This window comes from Channa argus, chromosome 16 (assembly GCF_033026475.1).
Source record: "Channa argus isolate prfri chromosome 16, Channa argus male v1.0, whole genome shotgun sequence".
Classification (NCBI taxonomy): Eukaryota; Metazoa; Chordata; class Actinopteri; order Anabantiformes; family Channidae; genus Channa; species Channa argus.
This window is the reverse complement of record NC_090212.1, coordinates 20,044,981-20,064,301: the sequence shown is the minus strand read 5'-3', so window position 1 is coordinate 20,064,301 and position 19,321 is coordinate 20,044,981. Positions and strand designations below refer to the sequence as shown.

The following is a 19,321-nucleotide window of genomic DNA, read 5'->3' as shown; positions in this document are numbered from 1 at the left end:
TTTACACGCACTGGGAAAAACAAAAACCAAAATTAAAAGAAAGGTGCAGGTGTAGAAATGGCCTCCTGTTGCCTGTACAAGTCAAATCTGCTTTCTGAGGATGTTCAAGATCACAGAAGAAGAAAGGGGAGCAAAAAACACAAAACAGTATGGAGATCAAATAGTCTTATAGTTTGTTCTTGAAGAAAAAAAAAAAAAACAACTCATTGAAATGTTTAAAACAGGACATACTTCGATAAGACAGAGCCATTGAAATTTTGGGATAGAACCTAGTGTTTCGAAATAAAACGACCAGATTTTAAATGCACACTTACTGAATGTGCAACTTGTCGCTTTGGCCAGCGGGGATTTAGATGGCGTCAAAGCTCAAAGCTCAGAGTATGGTGGCCGTTTTAGGACATTTCAGACTTCACTTACTGTTAATAGCAGTTTCAAATCATGCACTGACTGTATGTATAGCGAGTCTGTAAAATGATGGTGCCAAATTTAACATCTGGATTCACATCCTGACACGAACGTGAGGAGTTGCCAGGTGATGACAAAAATCTGAAATCATCAACTAGACTTGAATCTGTATTCCAGCGCCTGTGAAATCTTTAATTAAATGAGGTTAGCCAGCAACTTACTGGGTGAAATAAAAGTTTTAAAACGCCTGTAGGCAGAGGACACGAGCAGATGTGGAATTAGGGGCTGTGTTGAAGGAGCCTTCAAAGAGCTTTTTCCTAAAAACCTTGTTTCAAATACAACCTATGCAACATCAGGACCTTTACAGTTATTAACTGTCAGTGACAAAATGAAGAAAGCATGAGACTAAACTCACGCTTGAGAATTGAGGAGATATATATATATATATAAAAAACTATATATTTAAAAAAAACAAAAAAAATCATCTCGTACTGTCGATAAAGCACTATAACAGTCAGGGCTGCCACCAATTACCATGTTTCTGTTTGTAGTCTATTGAGGTGCTGGAAAATATTCACCAGGTTCCTGAAACCGAAGGGGATGTTAACAAATTCCTATTTTACCTGAAAGACAGAACAAACCGAAAATATATTAACTCTGTCACAAAAAGACTGACATCAGAACAAAGAAGCTGGGTTCAATCTGTGAACTTTCAATTTGAAATCTTGATTTAAAAAAAATTACTAAAACAGTATATTTGTTACCAAAATGGCTGTTAATTGTATTCTTTTTTAGCTGTAATAGCCATTTATGTTTATGTAACTTTTGCAACTAACTCTATGAGATGTTAGGCTAAATACTTTAAATATATCTATAGGCCTGTTTCAATATGATGCAAATTGTAAATATCAACTCCACAAAATTAAACTCAGTTATTCTGGGTCTCTCAAAAAAAACAAAAAGGGGATGTTATGGATGATTTTCAAGTCAGAATCTGGCAACTACACTAACTTTAATACAAAAAGGATCATTGAATTAGCATTTCGAGCTCCAGACACAGTTCTATTTATGCACAGAGTCCGAAATTATAGGCTGCATGCAGACAGTCTGTTTGGAAGCGCAAGGGTCGTGTGCAGATGTTAGACAGCTGGAACTGCGACTGGAGCTCAGGGAGGTGAAATGTCAGGGTCCAAACAGCAAAGAGCAGAGTATTGGCCACCGTACTCGAGTTTTCTGAAAGCTCCCTGTGATGGCTTGTCAAGTGAGAACAAGAGAAATATAGCAAAGACATGTAGCCAGTGAGCCGTGAGCTTCTATTAAAGTGTTCAACAAGAAGCAAAATGCTGTTTTGAGACCTAAAACTCCAGAGGATTAAAAAAAACTAAAAAACAAAAAAGGTTTAACCGTTGAGGTCTTTTGTTTAAAACCTCAGCTACAAGATAAACTCCACATGAATTAGCAACCATTAAAAAGCCACGGCCAGTTATGGCCCAAGGCCTTTAGATGTCCCAAAAACAAAAAACAGCACGACGTGTGTATGTAGACATAAAAATCTTTGTACCTATGATTTCTGATACTTCAGTGAAAACACAAACAGCACCTTAAGGTTATGAGTCAAAAACTTAAACAAAGGTTCAAGAGATTTGCTGTCGTTCCTTCATTTATCTGGTTCACTCAGTGAGCAGAGAGCGTCACAGACCTATAAACCTCTCAGTAGTGTTTTTACGTTAGTCAGCATCTTGAGAGCAGTCTTGGGTTAATACTTTCTAGAATCCCTCGCTTTCTCGACAGGCAGGTAGATAGAACGGTTTGTAGCGCCATAGTTCAGTATCCTGATTCTTTAACAAACAAAAGTAACACAAATGAATCTAAGTCTGAGCTAAAACAAAATGGACTGTAAAATAGCAAACATGTCTACAGTTAAATGTAACCTATGACTACGAAGTAAAGTAGAGGTCGTCTGAGGCCTTTCCATAGTGTCTCGGTGTTTGATATAACATGTGGCACTTTTTATTTTTATTTTATATATATATATATATATATATATATATATATATATATATATATATATATATATATATAAAAACCAGCTGTCTAATTATTATATATAAAACAATCCATTTGGCAACCTTTCTGATGTCTTACACTATTCCAGTAATCATAATTTTGGTCTTTCATATCACACATATATAGATACAGCAATAAAACTCTGCCGTTCAAGATCATTCGTGTTGAGTGAAGGGGTGACAGATTCAAGTTAGCAGACCACTTGCTTCAACTTCCAGCTGCTTCAGCTTCTTTTCTGCAGAAACTGACGGGTTCGGTTTTTTTCTCCACCCATTTTCAAAATCCTCATAACAAAAACAACAATCAAATGAAACAAAATCAAAACGATTAAAAAAAAAAAAAAAAAAAAGGCAGTTTGGTTGGTGGAAGAATGAGCTAGGATCCACTTGCCCAGGTTCCCTGACCTGCGCTCAGTCTGCTGCTTTGTGCTTTACCACAGATGGTCTGCCTCAGTGCAGACAAGTACAAAATAAACCTGAAAATGGTAAAAAAATAAAAAAAAACAATTGTTTGCGCGGCGAGCTGGAGGCCGTTGCCAAGCGATGTGAGAGATCAGCGGCTTTCCCTGATAATGAACGTGTACAGTGCCGTGGTTCTTGTGATCTTGTAGACATTATGTGGGGTCTAGATTTGGATGAATCTGAAGAGTTTAGTTTGGTCTTTTGGCTCTATGTGGGATCAAAGGTCACCTCAGGCCTCTGCTGCTTTCCTCTTGGAGCCCTTTGTCTTAGCCTCGGCCGTCTCCGCCTTCCTGGAGCCTTTAGATGGACGGCTGACGACAGCGACCGTAGCGGCAGTCGACACAGAGTTGACATCCTGGTCCGGGTTAACGGTTCCCTCCAGGTCGTCGTGTTCTAGGCAGCACAGCTGCCCGGTGGGGGGCCAGGGACGCAGAGCCCCCTCCTGGTGAGCTTTGCAGAAAGAATTTGGGCAGAGCTGACAAAATGCCTCCGAGTTTTTCCCACAGATGTCACAGTGATGCCAAGGGCAGTCCCAGCGGCCTGGGGAGACAAATGATCGGGAGACAGGGTCAAACTAATGGTTATTATTGCTTAATCTGATGGTTATTGACTTACAACATAATAATAAAAGCCTGGTATAAATCCCCATTGCTCAATGTGCTTTACTGTCATACGTCACTAAGAAAAGCAGCAAAGCAGCAAAAATCTGGGATTTCTACTAAATAACTGCTAATAAAAATATTTCTGATAACTCAAATTATCAGCTGCATTAAAATGCAGTTGGTCTGAAGTTGTGTGTATGATTACAAACGTTTCACTTGTCATATTTAGAGAAACACAAATTCTAGGTAAAAACTTGGTGGTGAAGCTGTTCGTAAATCGTTACAATTTTCCAAATTAGACGTTGGTATTAGTCAAACAAATTCTTACGATTAAATGAAACCATAGTCCTCTAAAGACACCAACAACCAATTCTACAGAATAAATTTAAATATGTACAGATATCCATGCGGTGACCCAGGTGGTTCTTACCAAACGGTCTCTTGGTGAGGTTCAGGCAGGACAGGTGATAAGCTTTGGTGCAGGTTTTCTTGTCACAGAGCACCAGCTGCCCCCCATCTCCACAGCGGAAACACTCATCCTCAGACTTCTTCTTCCCCTCCGTTTTCCTCTTTTTATGCTTTCTCTTCAACCTCTTCCCTTTTGGTTCGGCCGTTTGGCCATTTGAGTTCTGCAGATGAGATGCCAAGTTTAGCGACATGGGTGGGATTTCTCGTGCTGCATATATTTAACTGAGTTGTTACCAAGTTATTCTGTAATTATTCTTCAATGAACATTTTTCAGTACCCACTTAAATCTATAATATAAATCTATATTAAAGCCACTTCAATCTATGATTAAGGAAACATGTCGATATGATCAATCCGAGCTCACCTTCGGGCGATCGCCAAGAAAACCACTGCAGTTGGGCGCACCGCAACGACAGATAGTCTTCTCGTTGCCGAGGCAGTCCAGATTGTAGTTAAAGGTCAATTCAGTCCCTGTGATACAAACAAAATATTGAAATTATGAAGAAATATGAAGTCAAAGGTGTTGTTTTATTCATGTAAAAACAATTCTGCCAATGACGCTGCAGCGAATCAACAGATTTGTTTTCTAACCCGTCTCACCTGCTGGGATGTCACAGACGGCGAACAGGCCGACCCGTGTGTCGCCGTTCACCGTCCACTTCTGCGTCTCGCAGTTGGGCTGACAGCTATGATTCATGAAGCGAGAGTAGTTTCCCTTTGGACCGGCATCAATGATCCGGTCCTTAAAAATCAGAAAGAGGGAGTCATTCCAAGTCAGGGATTTGCTGCAGTTTATTGGTGATAGAATAGAGACTGATTGAGTTACATCTATTACTACTTCATTGACCTGGTATTACTACAAAAGCAGCGTTTGTATTTTTAGAACTAAGAGATCAGGAATCCATTGGCATTTGTAGTATTGAGCACTGTAATGTTACAGGTACTTGTCATGCAACATCCCCAAAGCAATACCATTGTGTTGCTCTTGCTCTCAGTAGAGATGGCACTGCTGCTGATGAAACAGTGCCCTGACACACTGTGGAGCAGATACAACTTTTCCCTCTGAGTACAGTGACATCTAGCTCGACCCTTCGACGGAGCACACGCAGTATAATAAAACGCAAGTTCTAACGGTTGGTGTGGTCACAGTGGGATTGGCACTAACCTTGTCGATGGTGAGCATGTAGAAGTCGGTGATGTTGTTCTCCTGGGCGTACTTGATCCTTGCCCTGCACTCCTCCTCATCGATCAGCTCGCCAATGTACTCGTTCACAAACTCACCCTGTTTGAAAAACGCTATTATCAGACTAGAGACCAGCGATGTCCTTAGTGGTTTTACCACGGTAAATGAAAATGGGAATAATGTGGCTTTGACACTGATCAAGAGAGATGTCCAAGTAAAAATAGGCCTATAAAAGCATAGGCACAATGCAGGTAGAAAGGTTCTTTTAAACTTGTTAAAACCACAGAATTATTTTATAATCTACAGGAGCAGGATTTTTGAGCCCGATCCCCGTATTGTTATTCATATATTTAGTCCTTTCAGCTTATCCCGTGAGTTCAGTGTCGCCAAAGCGGATCATTGTCCGCATGTTGATTTGGCACAGTTTTTACGCCGGATGCCCTTCCTGACACAACCCGCACCAATTTCTACCGGGCTTGGACCGGTACTGTGCAGCTGGGGAGGAGAAGATCCCAGTATTGTTATTAAAGTCTATTAATACACTTACTGATAGTAACACTTTGTGATCTCGAATTGGTGGGGCAAATTAATTGGCCATGCAATAAAAATAAAAACAGGATTCAGAAAACCAAGCAATACAAAAAGCCAGATATTTGACAGAACGCAACTAAGTCGTTTTGATTTTGTTCCCGTCTCAGGCCAGATGACAGCCAAAGCCCAAAGCGCTCTTTTAGGAAATAATTTCTGAAAACAGGAGACATATTAAGCTTAAATGGTAGGAGTCTGTTATTTTGTACTTCTGGTGTGTAACACATTAATAAGAACGGTCCTCTGCTCCCACTGGAAGACTTTTTTTTTTTTTATAAAAAAAATAAAAACCTCCACTCACCTTCTTGATGTCCCGCAGGGAGATCAAGCCCCAGCCCTTTCCAGGGGTCTTAATGATCTTTGTCTCGGGGTACAGGCGTTTGGTGAAGTCTTGGTTACAGCAGCGCTCCCCGCTGGGACACACCTGAGGGTGGCACTCATACTGCAACATGCGGTTCAGACACTCTGACTCAAACCCACATGGCCTCTCGTCCGTGAGCTTGCAGTTACACTTGGGGATCTCAAAAATGTCTGCGGTGTAGACCTGAACTTTTCCAAATGGTTTGTTGACCTGAAACCCAAAACATTTAGAAAAACTATGGCTTAGTTAAGTTTATCTTTTATTCATTTGAACTGTAAGTAACCTGCTAGAATGTACAGACTGGGGAACAAATACAGAGGAAAGCAAAGATTCACGAAATGAGATTTCACACCTTGATAAATTTGTATGGGGGCGGTTTTCGGCTGTTTTCTTGTGCTTCCTTTGCCTCTCGTTTAATTTTTATCTCTTTGAATCGAGCTTCAGCCTCCAACAGAGCTGAGGAAAAATAAATGAAACATACAGATTCATCTGGTAATATTTTACTTAAAACAATGCTGTAAAGTAAATGTTATGATGGTTGGTATAATGTACCAAGTGCATTAACAATTACAATACTCAGAAACAGAAACTTTCTATGTAAATGTATCTAGTTCAGTGTATTGCTTATGATGCATAAATGGTAAATCTTTACCTTTGAAAAGTAAATGGGGGAAAATTCTTTTTATGCATCAGCTGTGCTTGGTTGCAGGTTTTTTGCAAATCGGTTTCAAGTAAGTGCTTAAACCGTGAAGACCTGTGAGGTCATTTAAATCTTTACCGTTCTTAAAAACTTTGCCGATGCCAGTTCGCTGGTATTTGCTGCCCCTGTCGCCCTCCATGTAGGGAAACACTCGACCCTGATGAGTCCAGAAGTAGTCCTTGGAGCCAAAGAAGAAAACCGGAAACTCTCCGATCTCATGGCGAAGGTGCTGGATGTTGGTAGGAATGTTTCGGGGGTGGTGGATCTCTGCAGGCCACCACCTAAAGAGGAAAAGATGTGTTACACTATATGAGTTCATAGTAAAGCACGAGCAGGAAAGCGAACGTTAAAAAAAAAATGAACACACTTTTCTAAAAGAAACTAAATACATTTCCCCACACCTGTATGTTCCCAGTTTGACCCAGATGATGTCTCTGTATTTGGGTTTCTTTCCAGCCCGGCAGTCATTGCAGAACCAGCTCCCGTCAGGCATAGCGATGTTCAGACAGTCGGGATGAAAAGCTGCAGGACAAGACTCGCAGCAGAGCAGCTGTCCTCCTGCAGCACAAAGACAATTCAGACATTTTACAACAGGCAGTTTAGAAGTTTTGTTACGAGTCAGCAGCAGTACAGCTGACAGTTGATCCATCGTTGCACGAATGCTAAAAAACAGGCAAAACAAAGCAGAAATGTTTACTCCAAGTAGCAGCTAAACAAGCTGACATGTGTTAATCAATCCAATCACTGATAGTCAGTTTATGTTTTGGTTGTGAGGCAAAGTTAAATTTTAGACTTCAAATTTTTATACACCACTTTCTGGGCAATTCAAAATCCTAATTTATATAGCACAGGACAAAGTAATGAAAGATATATATAAAAAAAAATGAATAAAGTAATTTTTAAAAAATGTCTTTTAAAACCCAGAGCATCACAGCTTTAAATAGTAGTGTGGATCGAATGAATGCATCATTAAGCCTGCACTTTAAATATTACGTAGAGAAAGTAACAGAATCAGCCACTCGTGAAAGACATGATTCTGAATCTCACACCACAATGTGCATGGATGATGAATGAATAACTCAAAATATAAGACAGTTTTGCGCTACAGCCTGCAGCTACAACCTGAAAATGAGCTCAGACTGAACTTAAATCACCCTCAAAGAAATGTTTTTTTTAAACCATGTATACTGAGCAACACACACACGCAATATGAATAGAACTCAACTCATTCTAAAATGTATATGAAATCAGAAAGGCAGTCTGACACTTTGTTTCATAAACAGAGAGTCCTGTGTATTTCCCCACAGACACGTAGGGGAAATACCCACTAAACAGCAAGTTTCATTTTGGCTTATTATTTTACTCATATTATTTTAGGCATCTTTTTCCAAACAAAGGCCAAATGTGTTTGTATATTTTGTAACAGAGTGGGTGGCTAAATTATGTGACCTGTTTTTACATGTCTAAAACAGGGCACAGGTCACCTCATCGTTGAGTCCTGTAATACATGCAGCAAATTTCTAATCATTGCTTCCTGGCTGAAAATGGCAATTGTACAACAAAACTCACAGCGTTATCGTACACAGAGCTTTGCTAACAAGACGTCGGACGGACAAATCATCTGTCAAACTGACACACGTATGTCTTTGTCAAAAAACAAAGTCTGTGCAGCAGTAAAGTTGTGACAAACAGCCATTGTGGGACATTTTTAGGGAAAAAAATAAAACACGTGTAACAAAGACTCCCCCATCTTTATTTCTATCTCACAAGTTGAAAAAAGTTTTTTTTTTTAACTCACATTACATCACAGCTGTGATTTCACTTAATAATTGACTCTCTGCAACTACTGCATTTCAGCATTTCCTGACTTTCAGAAGCAGCATATGTGATTTATAGTTTCACACTGAACGATGGTGTAGTGAGGTTGGTTCTGCCCCATCACACAGATATTTAATTGACTTAAAATATTACTTAAATTTAGGGCTACATTTTGTTGCTCTAGGTGAACATTTGGAAAAGCCTTTATCTTCACATATTTCTTTCGGGAAAGCTATGATATCATATTAGAATGGTTTTGGTATAATAAGCAGCCTCAACATTGTCCACCACAACATCAAAGGAAGCAAGTGGTGGTAGACGTTAGCAGAGGAAAACATTAATGGTTATGACAGATAGGTGTCAGAACCCACACGACAATGCAGCTTCCTGAATAACCACAGACTGTTCAGATGCCCATGCTGTATATCACCAAGAGGTATTAATGTTACGGCCTGATTAGAGAAGATCTGGGCCACATTAAAAAAAAAAAAAAAAAAAACTAGTGCTACTATTTATGTGGTTTACTGTCAGAGCTTATCACCACTGCTATGCAATGTCATTAGTGTAACTCAGTTTATTTAAATAAATACGCAGCAAACCTTTGGAGCAGACGAAGCACCAGCTGACGTTGACATGACTGTGGTGACTGTAGCCCTTCTTGGCACTGAAGTGGTTGGTACAGATAAAGGCAGTGTTGGTGATCATCTCGCTGCCTGCGGCCACACACTGGTCACCGACATGATACGCTACTGGGCAGCGTAGGCAACGCATCAACCTCCCTGCAGCACACAGAGTGAGGAAAAACATCAGATAGACACTCAGACAACCCGTATGTCTGGCACACAAAGTGTCCTTGAGCACATTTGTCTTCAGTCTAAAAATAAGTAAATTGCTGTTGGGGAAACTGCTAAGATGAAATGTAGTAGCGTGGCCACAAGCATCCAAAGGAAATTAATCAAAATGGGGAAAAGAAAAAGTAAGCAACTTTATTATCAGACTAACTCAAACATTGCTGAAGTGTTCACCTCAAAATATTTTCCCCAGGACGAAACCTTGGAAGCAGTTCAAGTTGTGTCAAAAACTTGCTCTCTGCTTTTACTGTGAAGTTCAATTGACTTTTCATGCAAAGAAACTGCTGTATTTAAAAAAAAAAACTATTTTTGCATCCCATATAAACACTTTTGAAAAATTGTCTTTTTTTTTTACTCAAGATACATTTGTTCTGAATAACTAATAAGAATTGGTCATGTATTTCCTTTACAGTTATTAAAAAGCACAACTGACTCATAATATTCCTTCCCACACAGCTTTTAAAGAAGCAAAACAAAACAACAAAAAAAGAATTTCCATCCCCTTGTCTGAAGTTCAACATGCCAGAAGTGAACATTTTGTTTAACAAGCCCCCCCCCCACACGACCTCATAAAAATAAGGGCCCTTAAAATGTAGAACAACGTTTAGTGATGTGTGTAAAGCTGCAGATTCTCACCCTTGGTCGATTTGTGCTTGGTGCTGCAGCCATAGTGGCAGCTGAGGCAGGTGTGGAGCGGGCAGCGGAAGCCCTTGTTGTCGAACACGGTGAGGGGGTTGAGGCGGACACATGGCTCATGATAAAACCTGCCACAGTGTGGGACGTGGCAGCGACGCACCTCGCCCTCTGATTGCTTACAGATGAAACACATGTGAATTCCTGAGAAGAGAACGCAAAGGGGGAAAGAGTTCACTTACAAACAAGCGATCGACATGTTTGTCATCAGGACACAATGGCCACCAATGCTCGTACCGTATGCACACATGGTATTTACTGTGAAATCAGAGGCAATCATGTTATTCCTGCAGTTGTATCCATCACCCTTTCATCTGTTTTATCAAGTAATAATTTTATGTTACATGCATTTCATTAGTTTATTAATTCAGATTTGTTATATTTAATCTTTTTGTGTGTATTTTAGAATGAATGTGACTAGTGAAATGTATTTAAGATTGTCTTTGTCGGGCCTGTCAGTCACCTGTAAATGATTTTTAAATGAAGTTTGTATGAATGATTGACTTTGATGGCCACTGAGGTACAAAAAAAGTCCACTCTGCAATTTAGTAAAAATGTCACCTAAAAGTATGAAATAACTGGAAAACCATTCTTGGCTGTACAAAAGTGAACCTCCCACCTGTACTGCACTCCTGACAAAGCAGCTTGTCATCTGGTTTTAAAGAGAGACCCAGACAGTGGAGGTGAAACATCCCACAGCATTGGCCTTCACAGGGCACCAAGTCCTCACCAGCATGCTCACATATCTGCACACACACACACACACATTTTTCCTTTAATGCATGCAATCAGAATAAACAGATCAGAAAATTCCACAAAGGATTCCACCACCTTTGTATTTTAAACAAATGGAGTAGAATTTTCCCAAGAAACATCCTACATTTTACATCCTACATCAAGAGTTTGTTTTACCTAATAAAAGGACGATCAGATAATAAAAGGCAGGCCTACCTGGCAGACAGACTCCTTCTTCCGTTCGCCCTTTTTTGTTCCATCTAAACTGTCACTTGGAGAATCAGGACGGCCTTCGCTTCCAGAGCCCTGCAATTACCAAAATGTGAACACCTGCTCCCATCGATTCACAGGAAAATATTACATGATCGACTGGAGCCCATGAATTTACTTAAGAAGTAGGTGATGAAGAAAAAAAACTAATCAGTTGTCAAAGCTTCTGACCCCTCTATACTTTATTTGGAAATGCATTAACCTCCTGAAAGACTATACTTGAAGACAATGGAGCCTGTGTAATTCAAGTTAATACCAACTGAGGTTACTCCCTCTTACCTCAGGATCAAGACATGGGGAGGACCTCCTTTTCTTTGCCTTGGCAGGTGTGACCAGATTCTCTCCATCTTGTTTCCTTTTTCTCCTACGCTTTGGTTTCGCTGGGTCTTGGTCATCTGCGTACAGTAAACATTGTAGGACTATAATTACCACTGGGCCACAGTAAAGCAGCTACAGTGACAGTGAAGCCACAGAACAAGTGAGAAGAGAAAAGAGAACTGCAGCAATGTAGCTCACCCTGCAGAGAACAAAACATTTGTTTACCAGCGTCTTTTGACTTCTTCTGTCGTCTCTTGGTTTCTTTTACATCTTTGTCAGTTTTCTTCCTTCTCTTTTTGTCCATTCCATCAGCTGGGGCCTGGGAAGGTAAACTCTCACTCAGTATTTTATGTGATTAACAAAACAATTAGGTTTCCCAACCCAGAGCACTGAATAAATTCTTTGGAAACTCCACAGCATAATCTTCCTAAATCTACAGTATTACCATGTAAAAATAGGTGCAGTTTTTTATGCGACATGACATCAAACTCACCTGTTTTTCATCTTCTTTGCTAACTTTGCATCTCTTCTTAGGCTGCTGATCTTTGTCTGCTGCAGAATCCGTTAGCTGCCTTTTAAAAGTCTTTTTCCGCTCTCTCTTGACTAAAAAAATAAATCATGTTATGTAAGTTATCTTAACAGGTTTGACTCCACAGTTTTAATAAGGTTATTGGTTAGAATGAGAAAGTCTGACACAAATGTCAGTTGGCTTTGAATGATTTACAGTAAAAATTTGCCACAGCCAATTGGTTTACAGGAAAATAATTAAAGACCCTTAATAAATGGTCACACTCAGACTCAGGAAGAACTTCGATATCCTTTCTCTATAACCAAGAGAGCAAATGCTTCAATATAGTAGCTGCGTTCATTAACAAATTCCCCAATAACACAACCAACTGACTACATTACTTTCAACCTTTCAATTCAAAGCAGCAGACTCATGGCACTGGTAAACACCAGCAGGATTCAATTTAATGAACTCCTGACAGATGGCTAATGCTGCTCTGCTGCCCATGTTTCAACTTTCAACAAACCTGGAATTGAAACTGGAAGTGAGACTGGTTCAGAAACATCATCTGTCGAAGAAACCAGCTTCGATTTCCTTTTCTTTGCAGGGTCAGAAGAGTTGTCTGTTGCAAATTTCTTTCTTCTTCTCACCGTCTTGGTGGGAGACTGAGCCTGTTTGGGTCTTCTCTTTTTCTTCAAAGGTACAGCGGATTCAGCTTGTACATATGGTGCTAAAGTGGTGGGATCCTGCAAAAGTAACATTCAAATCTATTTACTGATGTTATGCAAATATAAAAGTATAACTGTGTGTATTTTAAGGTTGTATTGTTTTTTTTTTTAAGACCTAATTTAGGTTAATGAGCAAGTCATAAGTCAATACAACTGTTTTCTCTACTTATCAGCAGCTGCTGCTATGAAATGAGTATGAACCAATTACCACTAGTAATAGCATACTAGGGTGGAAAGCTATTACTCATGTTTTTAACCATTTTTTGCTTTATCTGATTTGAACTTATCAGTTTTTACATTCTTTAGTCATGCATTCTCTGGTGTCAATTTCTCCTATATCAGGATGTGTTGCTTTTCCCAGTATACATGATTTCAAACTGATCATTTGAGCTTTGAACTGATAAAATATGTCATTTTGAAAATGCCATGTTGAGCTCTTAGAAACTGAGGGGCCTTTTACTCTTTGCTGAAATTAAATGGACTAAAATTATTAATCAACGTGTTTTTAGAGTGACTGATGGAGGAGATAATTGTTAGTTGCACATCTAGTAGGAATTTCACTACACAGTTGTTGGGAGTCTGCAGAAAATGAATTTAAATGAGTTCAACCCTGATAAGTGCGACTGAAGCATTTCTTTAGAAGAAACCGTGCGGTTCAATTTGTTTTTCCACAGGAATTTATTTACCTGAGCTTTGCCCCCCTTCTGCCATTCTTCTGTTTTGAGTTTTGTTCTGGGTTCTTTCCCTGTTGAAGTGCTGTCTTGGGACTGAGAAAAGGCTGTGGGGTTGTTGGCAGGGCCTACCAGGAGGGAGGGGAGATACGGGCTGAGACGTGACTCTGTTTCCTGGTTCATCTCGTCACTCTGTTTTGGCTTCAGCTTCTCCAGAATGTGGGGGTTAAGATGAGGCCCGTCATCATCATACAGAAATGCAAAGTTTGCAAGGCGCTGCTCAAGCGACATGCTGAAGGCCTCCTTGGCCTGAATGATGCCCATATTCCACTGCACCTGCAATTTACGGGGTACAGAGGGAGCGGTCTACATTAAAAAAATAAAATAAGAAAATAAGGGTGGGGAGTGGGGGAGGGAGCATGGTTAAATGACAAAAAAAAGACAATACAGCAGTGAGGTTTATTTACTGTATTCAACAAGAAAATGCATCATGCAATCAAGACAATGCCATTAACAAACACACATTTTACACTGTTTTTACAAGATTTTAAAAACTAATAGTAGGACACTCAATTTTAAATACAATAGATAGGATTTATCTAAAATTATGTTATTATACATTTTAAGGCAGCCCATAGTTTTAAATGTTGCTGGATTTCTGAGCCACGTTTTTGTAAAATAAATAAATAAAAACCAAACTAAAAAAAAAAACAAAAAAAAAAACAAAAACAAATCCTCTTCTGGCCCAATTTGCTAAGGCATCTGAAGGTAAAACAGACAGATTTACCTTTTTGTGGATAATGCGGGATGCTGTCTGTTTGTTGCCCTGGCTAAGCGTTTGGTATTGATGCTCCCCAGTGAAGGACACCATGTTCTTCTCAAAGATGTAGCCTCTCTCTGGGGCGTCTCCAAAATACTGCACATGGTAAAGGAGGCCCGACCTGCTGTTGGTTGCTAAAGATAAGTGAACAAAGTGACAGAGAAATTAATAACTGTATAAATGAATTATAATCCTGAATTTTAGCTCAGGCATAGGAATAGTTGTAAGTGTTACATAAACATTTTGACTATTGAAGGCAAGAAGGAGTAATGTAGGCAACATGAGTGTGTTTAACCTTTCTGTTTCTGTTTGAAGTGACTGCTAAATTCTGGGTCTATGGTCACCATGCAGGGCCACCAGGGGTATCCTGGCACCTTTGCCCAAACCAAATCCCCAGCTGAAAAATGGATTGGCAACAGACACTCTTCAGTAGGTTCTTCCATCAACTGAGGAATGAGATCAGGCTGGAGAAGAGGTAAAAGAAGCAGTTAATCAATAGCAAAAGAGTCCGGATAACTCCCCCCCACCTATTCAAGCAAGTACATCACTACAAATGTTTTACACATAAATACTGGCTAGAAACTATGCACCAAAACAGGATACATGGTACTAATTCTATGCAGCTGCACATTCGGGTTAAAAGGATTGCAAGTGTTTAATTTTATGGTTACGTGGAAACTGTATTTACTTTATTTTAAACATTAATTTCCTCAAGGTATATGAGCAAATTGTGCATGTCAACAAATGGACCTCATTTTCTTAACGTTTACTGTGTACTCAGCTGTTCACAGGTTCAGTACTGTTTAATGACAGTTACATGTACAGTTTGTCAGTGTAACTTTAATACAATGTCCTAATGTCCATTTTAAAATCCAGGATTATCTACACATTTTGCAAAGTATTGTTTCTGCCCTGTCACTATGTGTTCTACTGTAGTATTCCTACCCAAACAAACTGAGGTTCTAGTTTTGAAAATATTAACCCTTCGTTTCTTAAAAGCAGAAATAAAAGCAAAACCTCATCAACTGCTCCAGTTACATCTACAGCATCTGTTTGGTCAAGTGGCTCCAGGGAGTTGGCAGCAGAACTGTGGTTTGGTTGAGGTTTTGGTTTATGAGGTCTTCCCCTTCTTTTCTTCACATCCTCTCCGTTCTCAGGTTCAGATACAGTACCTTCCATGGCCGTAGCTTGGGCTAAACTGGTCCCATTGGTAAAGCATGGCTCAAAAAGCGGCTGCTTGATCACCTGGGGTATTGTCACCTTCAGTTCAGGTTCAGTATGAGGACTGCAGTTGGGCTGATGGGTGCCATTAGTAGTAGGGGCTTCAGCCCCCTTAAACATAGGTGGCTCTGGAGCACAAAGCTTGGGTAGCGTGTCTTGGTCCCCATTCAGCACAAGAGAGGTAAGGTCTTTGAGCCTCTCGTGACTGTGGTTGCTGTGACTGTGGCCAGCCATCTTCTGAAGGACACCGTCTTGTAGTGTGGCAGCCAGCTGGGCAGCAGCTTTGTCCATTATCAGAGCAGGGTCAATGCTTATGTCCCCTCGACCTTTCCGTACACTGAGGGATTCTGGTGGCTGCTTCATGCTGACTGGGTTGGCTGGTTCAGGCATTGAAGGCAGTGAGCTACCTTTGCTGTCCATCCCATCCAAACCCCTCCAGGCTCACAGCGCTACAGGACAAGCAACAAACAGAAACTTCTATATCCGCAGGTTCAATGAGAAAACATTAACAATACGATGTCTTCCATTTGAGTGCGCCTTACTCTGTCAATTTGTAAAATGGCATTCTGTGATATAAATCCTATGAGCATAACGTTACACATTTTACAAAATGGCACTCCCTTGCTCCAGCGGAGCATGAACAGAGAGATTGGAGCCGACAGAGAAAACTGCACCTGTCACGCGACGTTCAGTTGTGTAGTTTGGATGTTTTTATGAGAAAGTCGAGCGACTCGATTCGCCAAAAGTCTGTAACAATACCTCTGCAGAGTAAACGAATAGTAATGGCTCAATGAAGTCAAGACCCATGCGATGATCACGAGAAATTTGAGCGAGAAGTCTGACACAATTTCGATTAAATCCATGCACATGAACAAACACCGATGGGAAAACCTATTCCCGCAACAATTTAAGCTGGCTTTCTCCTGTTAAAGGACTAGCTAGCTGCTAGCTGCAATCCGTGGCAAAGCGGGATGGAGAAGGCAGGCTGCAGGCTCCACCGCATGCAGCGAATGCCCAATGAGTTGGTGGCTAGCGGTGCCGCGTAACCACTGCATCACCGGCTAGAAAACCCGCGGAAATAGAAGCAGCTGACAAGTCGGATAAATGCAACTGGACTATGAATAATTGATAGAATTAAATGCATCGTCCTACGGGTGAAAGTTACGTTGTTAACGTTGCGCTGTTTTTGTTACAAGGCAACATTATTAAGGTTAGCGGTAATACAGCTGAAAGCCGTCCGAAAGTGCACAGTCAACGTCACAGTAACGCAAATTCAAACGTTTTAAGAGCTGCTCAGTCATCCCCAAAAAAACTAACATTAGCTCAGTAAAGTCCTTCGCTGGCAAACGCAAAGTAACTTCGCCAACTTTAGCGAGCGAGCGCCCCATCAAGTCATGCACGAAACTTGCTCCGGCTATAAACCGAAGCAGCGATTCTCACGATGTGGGAATCTCATGGAAGACAGCCGTGGACAATCTTTTTCCCATAGTGTACAGCCGCATCTCTGTCATTGCTACAGTCAGCCATTACACCGCATTCCAGCAAATAGACAAAGCCGCCAACGAACAGCTTAATGTGGCTGACCACCTACCTCAGCTACGATGCCGGATTACAGCCAGTCCGCGAATGCATGTTAGCATACCTGGATGATGTCGACAGCTTGGTTAAAGTGTTGTATTATTGTTTCAATCCTGTTCTCGTTTTGTAGGCGCCATGACAGCTCGCTTCAAACAAGCTAACAGTGTTAGCGAAAGCTAACCAGCGTACCATTGAAACCAAGTCAAATTGCACATTTAACGTTAGCAGGGCTAGCTAGCCAAGTAGCTAGCTACGTAGCCAGCTAGCTAGCTAGCAACTCCTCTCTTGCTAAAATGGATGGCCGGCCCCGAACAAGTGTATTTGGTAAAAACCCATACCGGCAAAAATCCACCGGGTTGACAATAACATGAAAGACCGCTTATTTATAGTTACCTGCTGAATCTCCTCTTGGTGGTTAAAGGGAAAATATGCCCGTAATCATCCTGTAAAGGGAAGGATTTCATTCAACTCGAATCAAAAGCTTGCGGGAAACTCAAACTCTCCGGCCAACCAGCGCGAAAAATACTCACTTCCGATTGGTCGGGAGCGGAGAGAGGATCCAACCGGTCCTTTCAAAAAACCAACCGTAGGAAGTAGCTGACCCCGGTGTCTCCCGTTTGTTTTCACAGCGGCTCACCGCGTTTGTATATTATGTTTTAACCTTAGTGCTTAAACCCACGATGCATTGCTATACGTATATTTCTTAAATCACAAACGGGATATTATGTCATAACTTAAATACAAAGTAGTTTTATCGCCGTTACATTTTGCTCCCCTACAATCATACAGAGAAATATGAAGTCAAACGCTTGACAGCCTGTTTACCCACATAAAACATGTCCACCTAATTTTAACATAACTATAGTTACTGAAAGATAGTATAATTAATTGTGCATAAGTGATGACCTGGGGCCTTGTGGTTGTCCTAGACCTTTGTTCTAAATCTCCATTAAGTGAGACAGAGCTCGATATTTACATTTTAATATAGCCGAATGTACAGGCCTATAGGCCCATTTATTCTACTCTGCCCCCTCCAACTTCCTGTTAAGTTCTGGGCCGTCAGACCTTTTGCGCTGAAAATGTCCCGTGGATGTAGGATCAAATACGTTTTCACTCGGGATCGATATAAGGAGAATATGAAAACAATAAAATCCTAAATTTGGATATCTTAACAGGGCGCCTTTAGAAGACAGGGCCAAAGAATTACCTAATAATACAGGACTCACCTTAGACTTAAGTGGTGCAAATAAGTTGACGCATTTGTAACTACTAACCAACCAAAGTAGCAATACTACTTTGGTACCAGCTTTGATCACTTGTAAAGCCAATGCACAACATTACACTACGACATGTGCGAAATATTCCTCATCTATTTCCCTTACAAACAGAAAAGCTAAGACACTGGAGACTGAATTTTTCAAACCTTCAGGACACATGTGGTCATTACAATTTCAAACTGAATCTTTGATGATAGCTTTCCTTGAAGCAACTACGTGGTAACACAGCACAGGCCCCAATAGATAGCTCCTCATATAAACTGCACAGTAATTACAAGCATAAACCCATAGTGCCAACAGAGTAAGTTAAGGTGCGTGATACCTACTGAGCCAACTCTGCGCACTTCCGGCTAAAACCTGCTTTTCAAAATAAAGATCACAATCCACGATGGAAACGGATAAAATTTAAGATTTGAGCTGAGGTCGGGGTGAGTAAAGGACATGCTGCTCTTTCACTTTCCTCATTTCCATAACCTATAGGTCTACTGTTTGTTCAGGGATTACCATAAATCTGCTTTACTAACCTTCACCAGGCTGATAACCTCGATAACCTCGTCTTGGAGTTATCACAGTCGTTTCAGTATTATAAATTCATGCTGTATATTACTTTATTCATATTGTTTTAAATCTCTTTAAAGGCTACTCCATGCGTATTTCACTTTTACTTCTACACACAACATAAGTTTTGCTGGAGCAGTCCACTCTATCTGGATAGAAAGCCAATTCAATTATTGTATTATTGTATTGAGTATTGTAAATAGTAATAGTAATAAACGCAATCAAAATTGAAGGGAGTACAAAAAGTTAGTTAGTTTGACTGAAAAGGATATTTTTGAAGCACAGTCTTTTGGAGTTCTAATGACAGTGCTTCTCTAACTGGAACCTTTGCATATTCGGTATGTAATGTATGTTTTATGTGATGAATGTAATGTTTGATTGGTATGAAGTAACACGCCACACATAAATAAGAATAAATAATCAAGATGCACGTTCATAAA

General features: G+C 40.3%; 1 protein-coding gene across 3 annotated transcripts; it reads right to left on the bottom strand.

The window, feature by feature from the left end:
• Window positions 1–184: 184 nt before the first annotated feature.
• On the bottom strand, window positions 185–18,118 carry nsd2 (nuclear receptor binding SET domain protein 2). 3 transcript variants are annotated; one of them, XM_067479611.1, is made up of 22 exons: window positions 17,440–18,118; window positions 15,265–15,917; window positions 14,543–14,711; window positions 14,215–14,381; window positions 13,443–13,793; window positions 12,555–12,774; window positions 12,014–12,123; window positions 11,719–11,839; window positions 11,482–11,597; window positions 11,149–11,238; window positions 10,817–10,943; window positions 10,141–10,341; window positions 9,253–9,432; window positions 7,237–7,393; window positions 6,914–7,116; window positions 6,488–6,591; window positions 6,076–6,345; window positions 5,169–5,285; window positions 4,604–4,745; window positions 4,368–4,474; window positions 3,966–4,164; window positions 185–3,473 (listed from the first exon to the last, which is right to left on the bottom strand). In XM_067479611.1, the coding sequence occupies exons 2-22, from the start codon at window positions 15,886–15,888 to the stop codon at window positions 3,163–3,165; spliced, it is 4,086 nt and encodes a 1,361-aa protein (XP_067335712.1). In that variant the 5' UTR covers window positions 15,889–15,917; window positions 17,440–18,118; the 3' UTR covers window positions 185–3,162. The 3 variants fall into 3 exon arrangements, with proteins under 3 accessions (XP_067335712.1, XP_067335714.1, XP_067335713.1); XM_067479613.1 differs by having other exon boundaries at window positions 13,443–13,763; XM_067479612.1 differs by having other exon boundaries at window positions 11,746–11,839; window positions 17,440–18,117.
• Window positions 18,119–19,321: the final 1,203 nt, after the last annotated feature.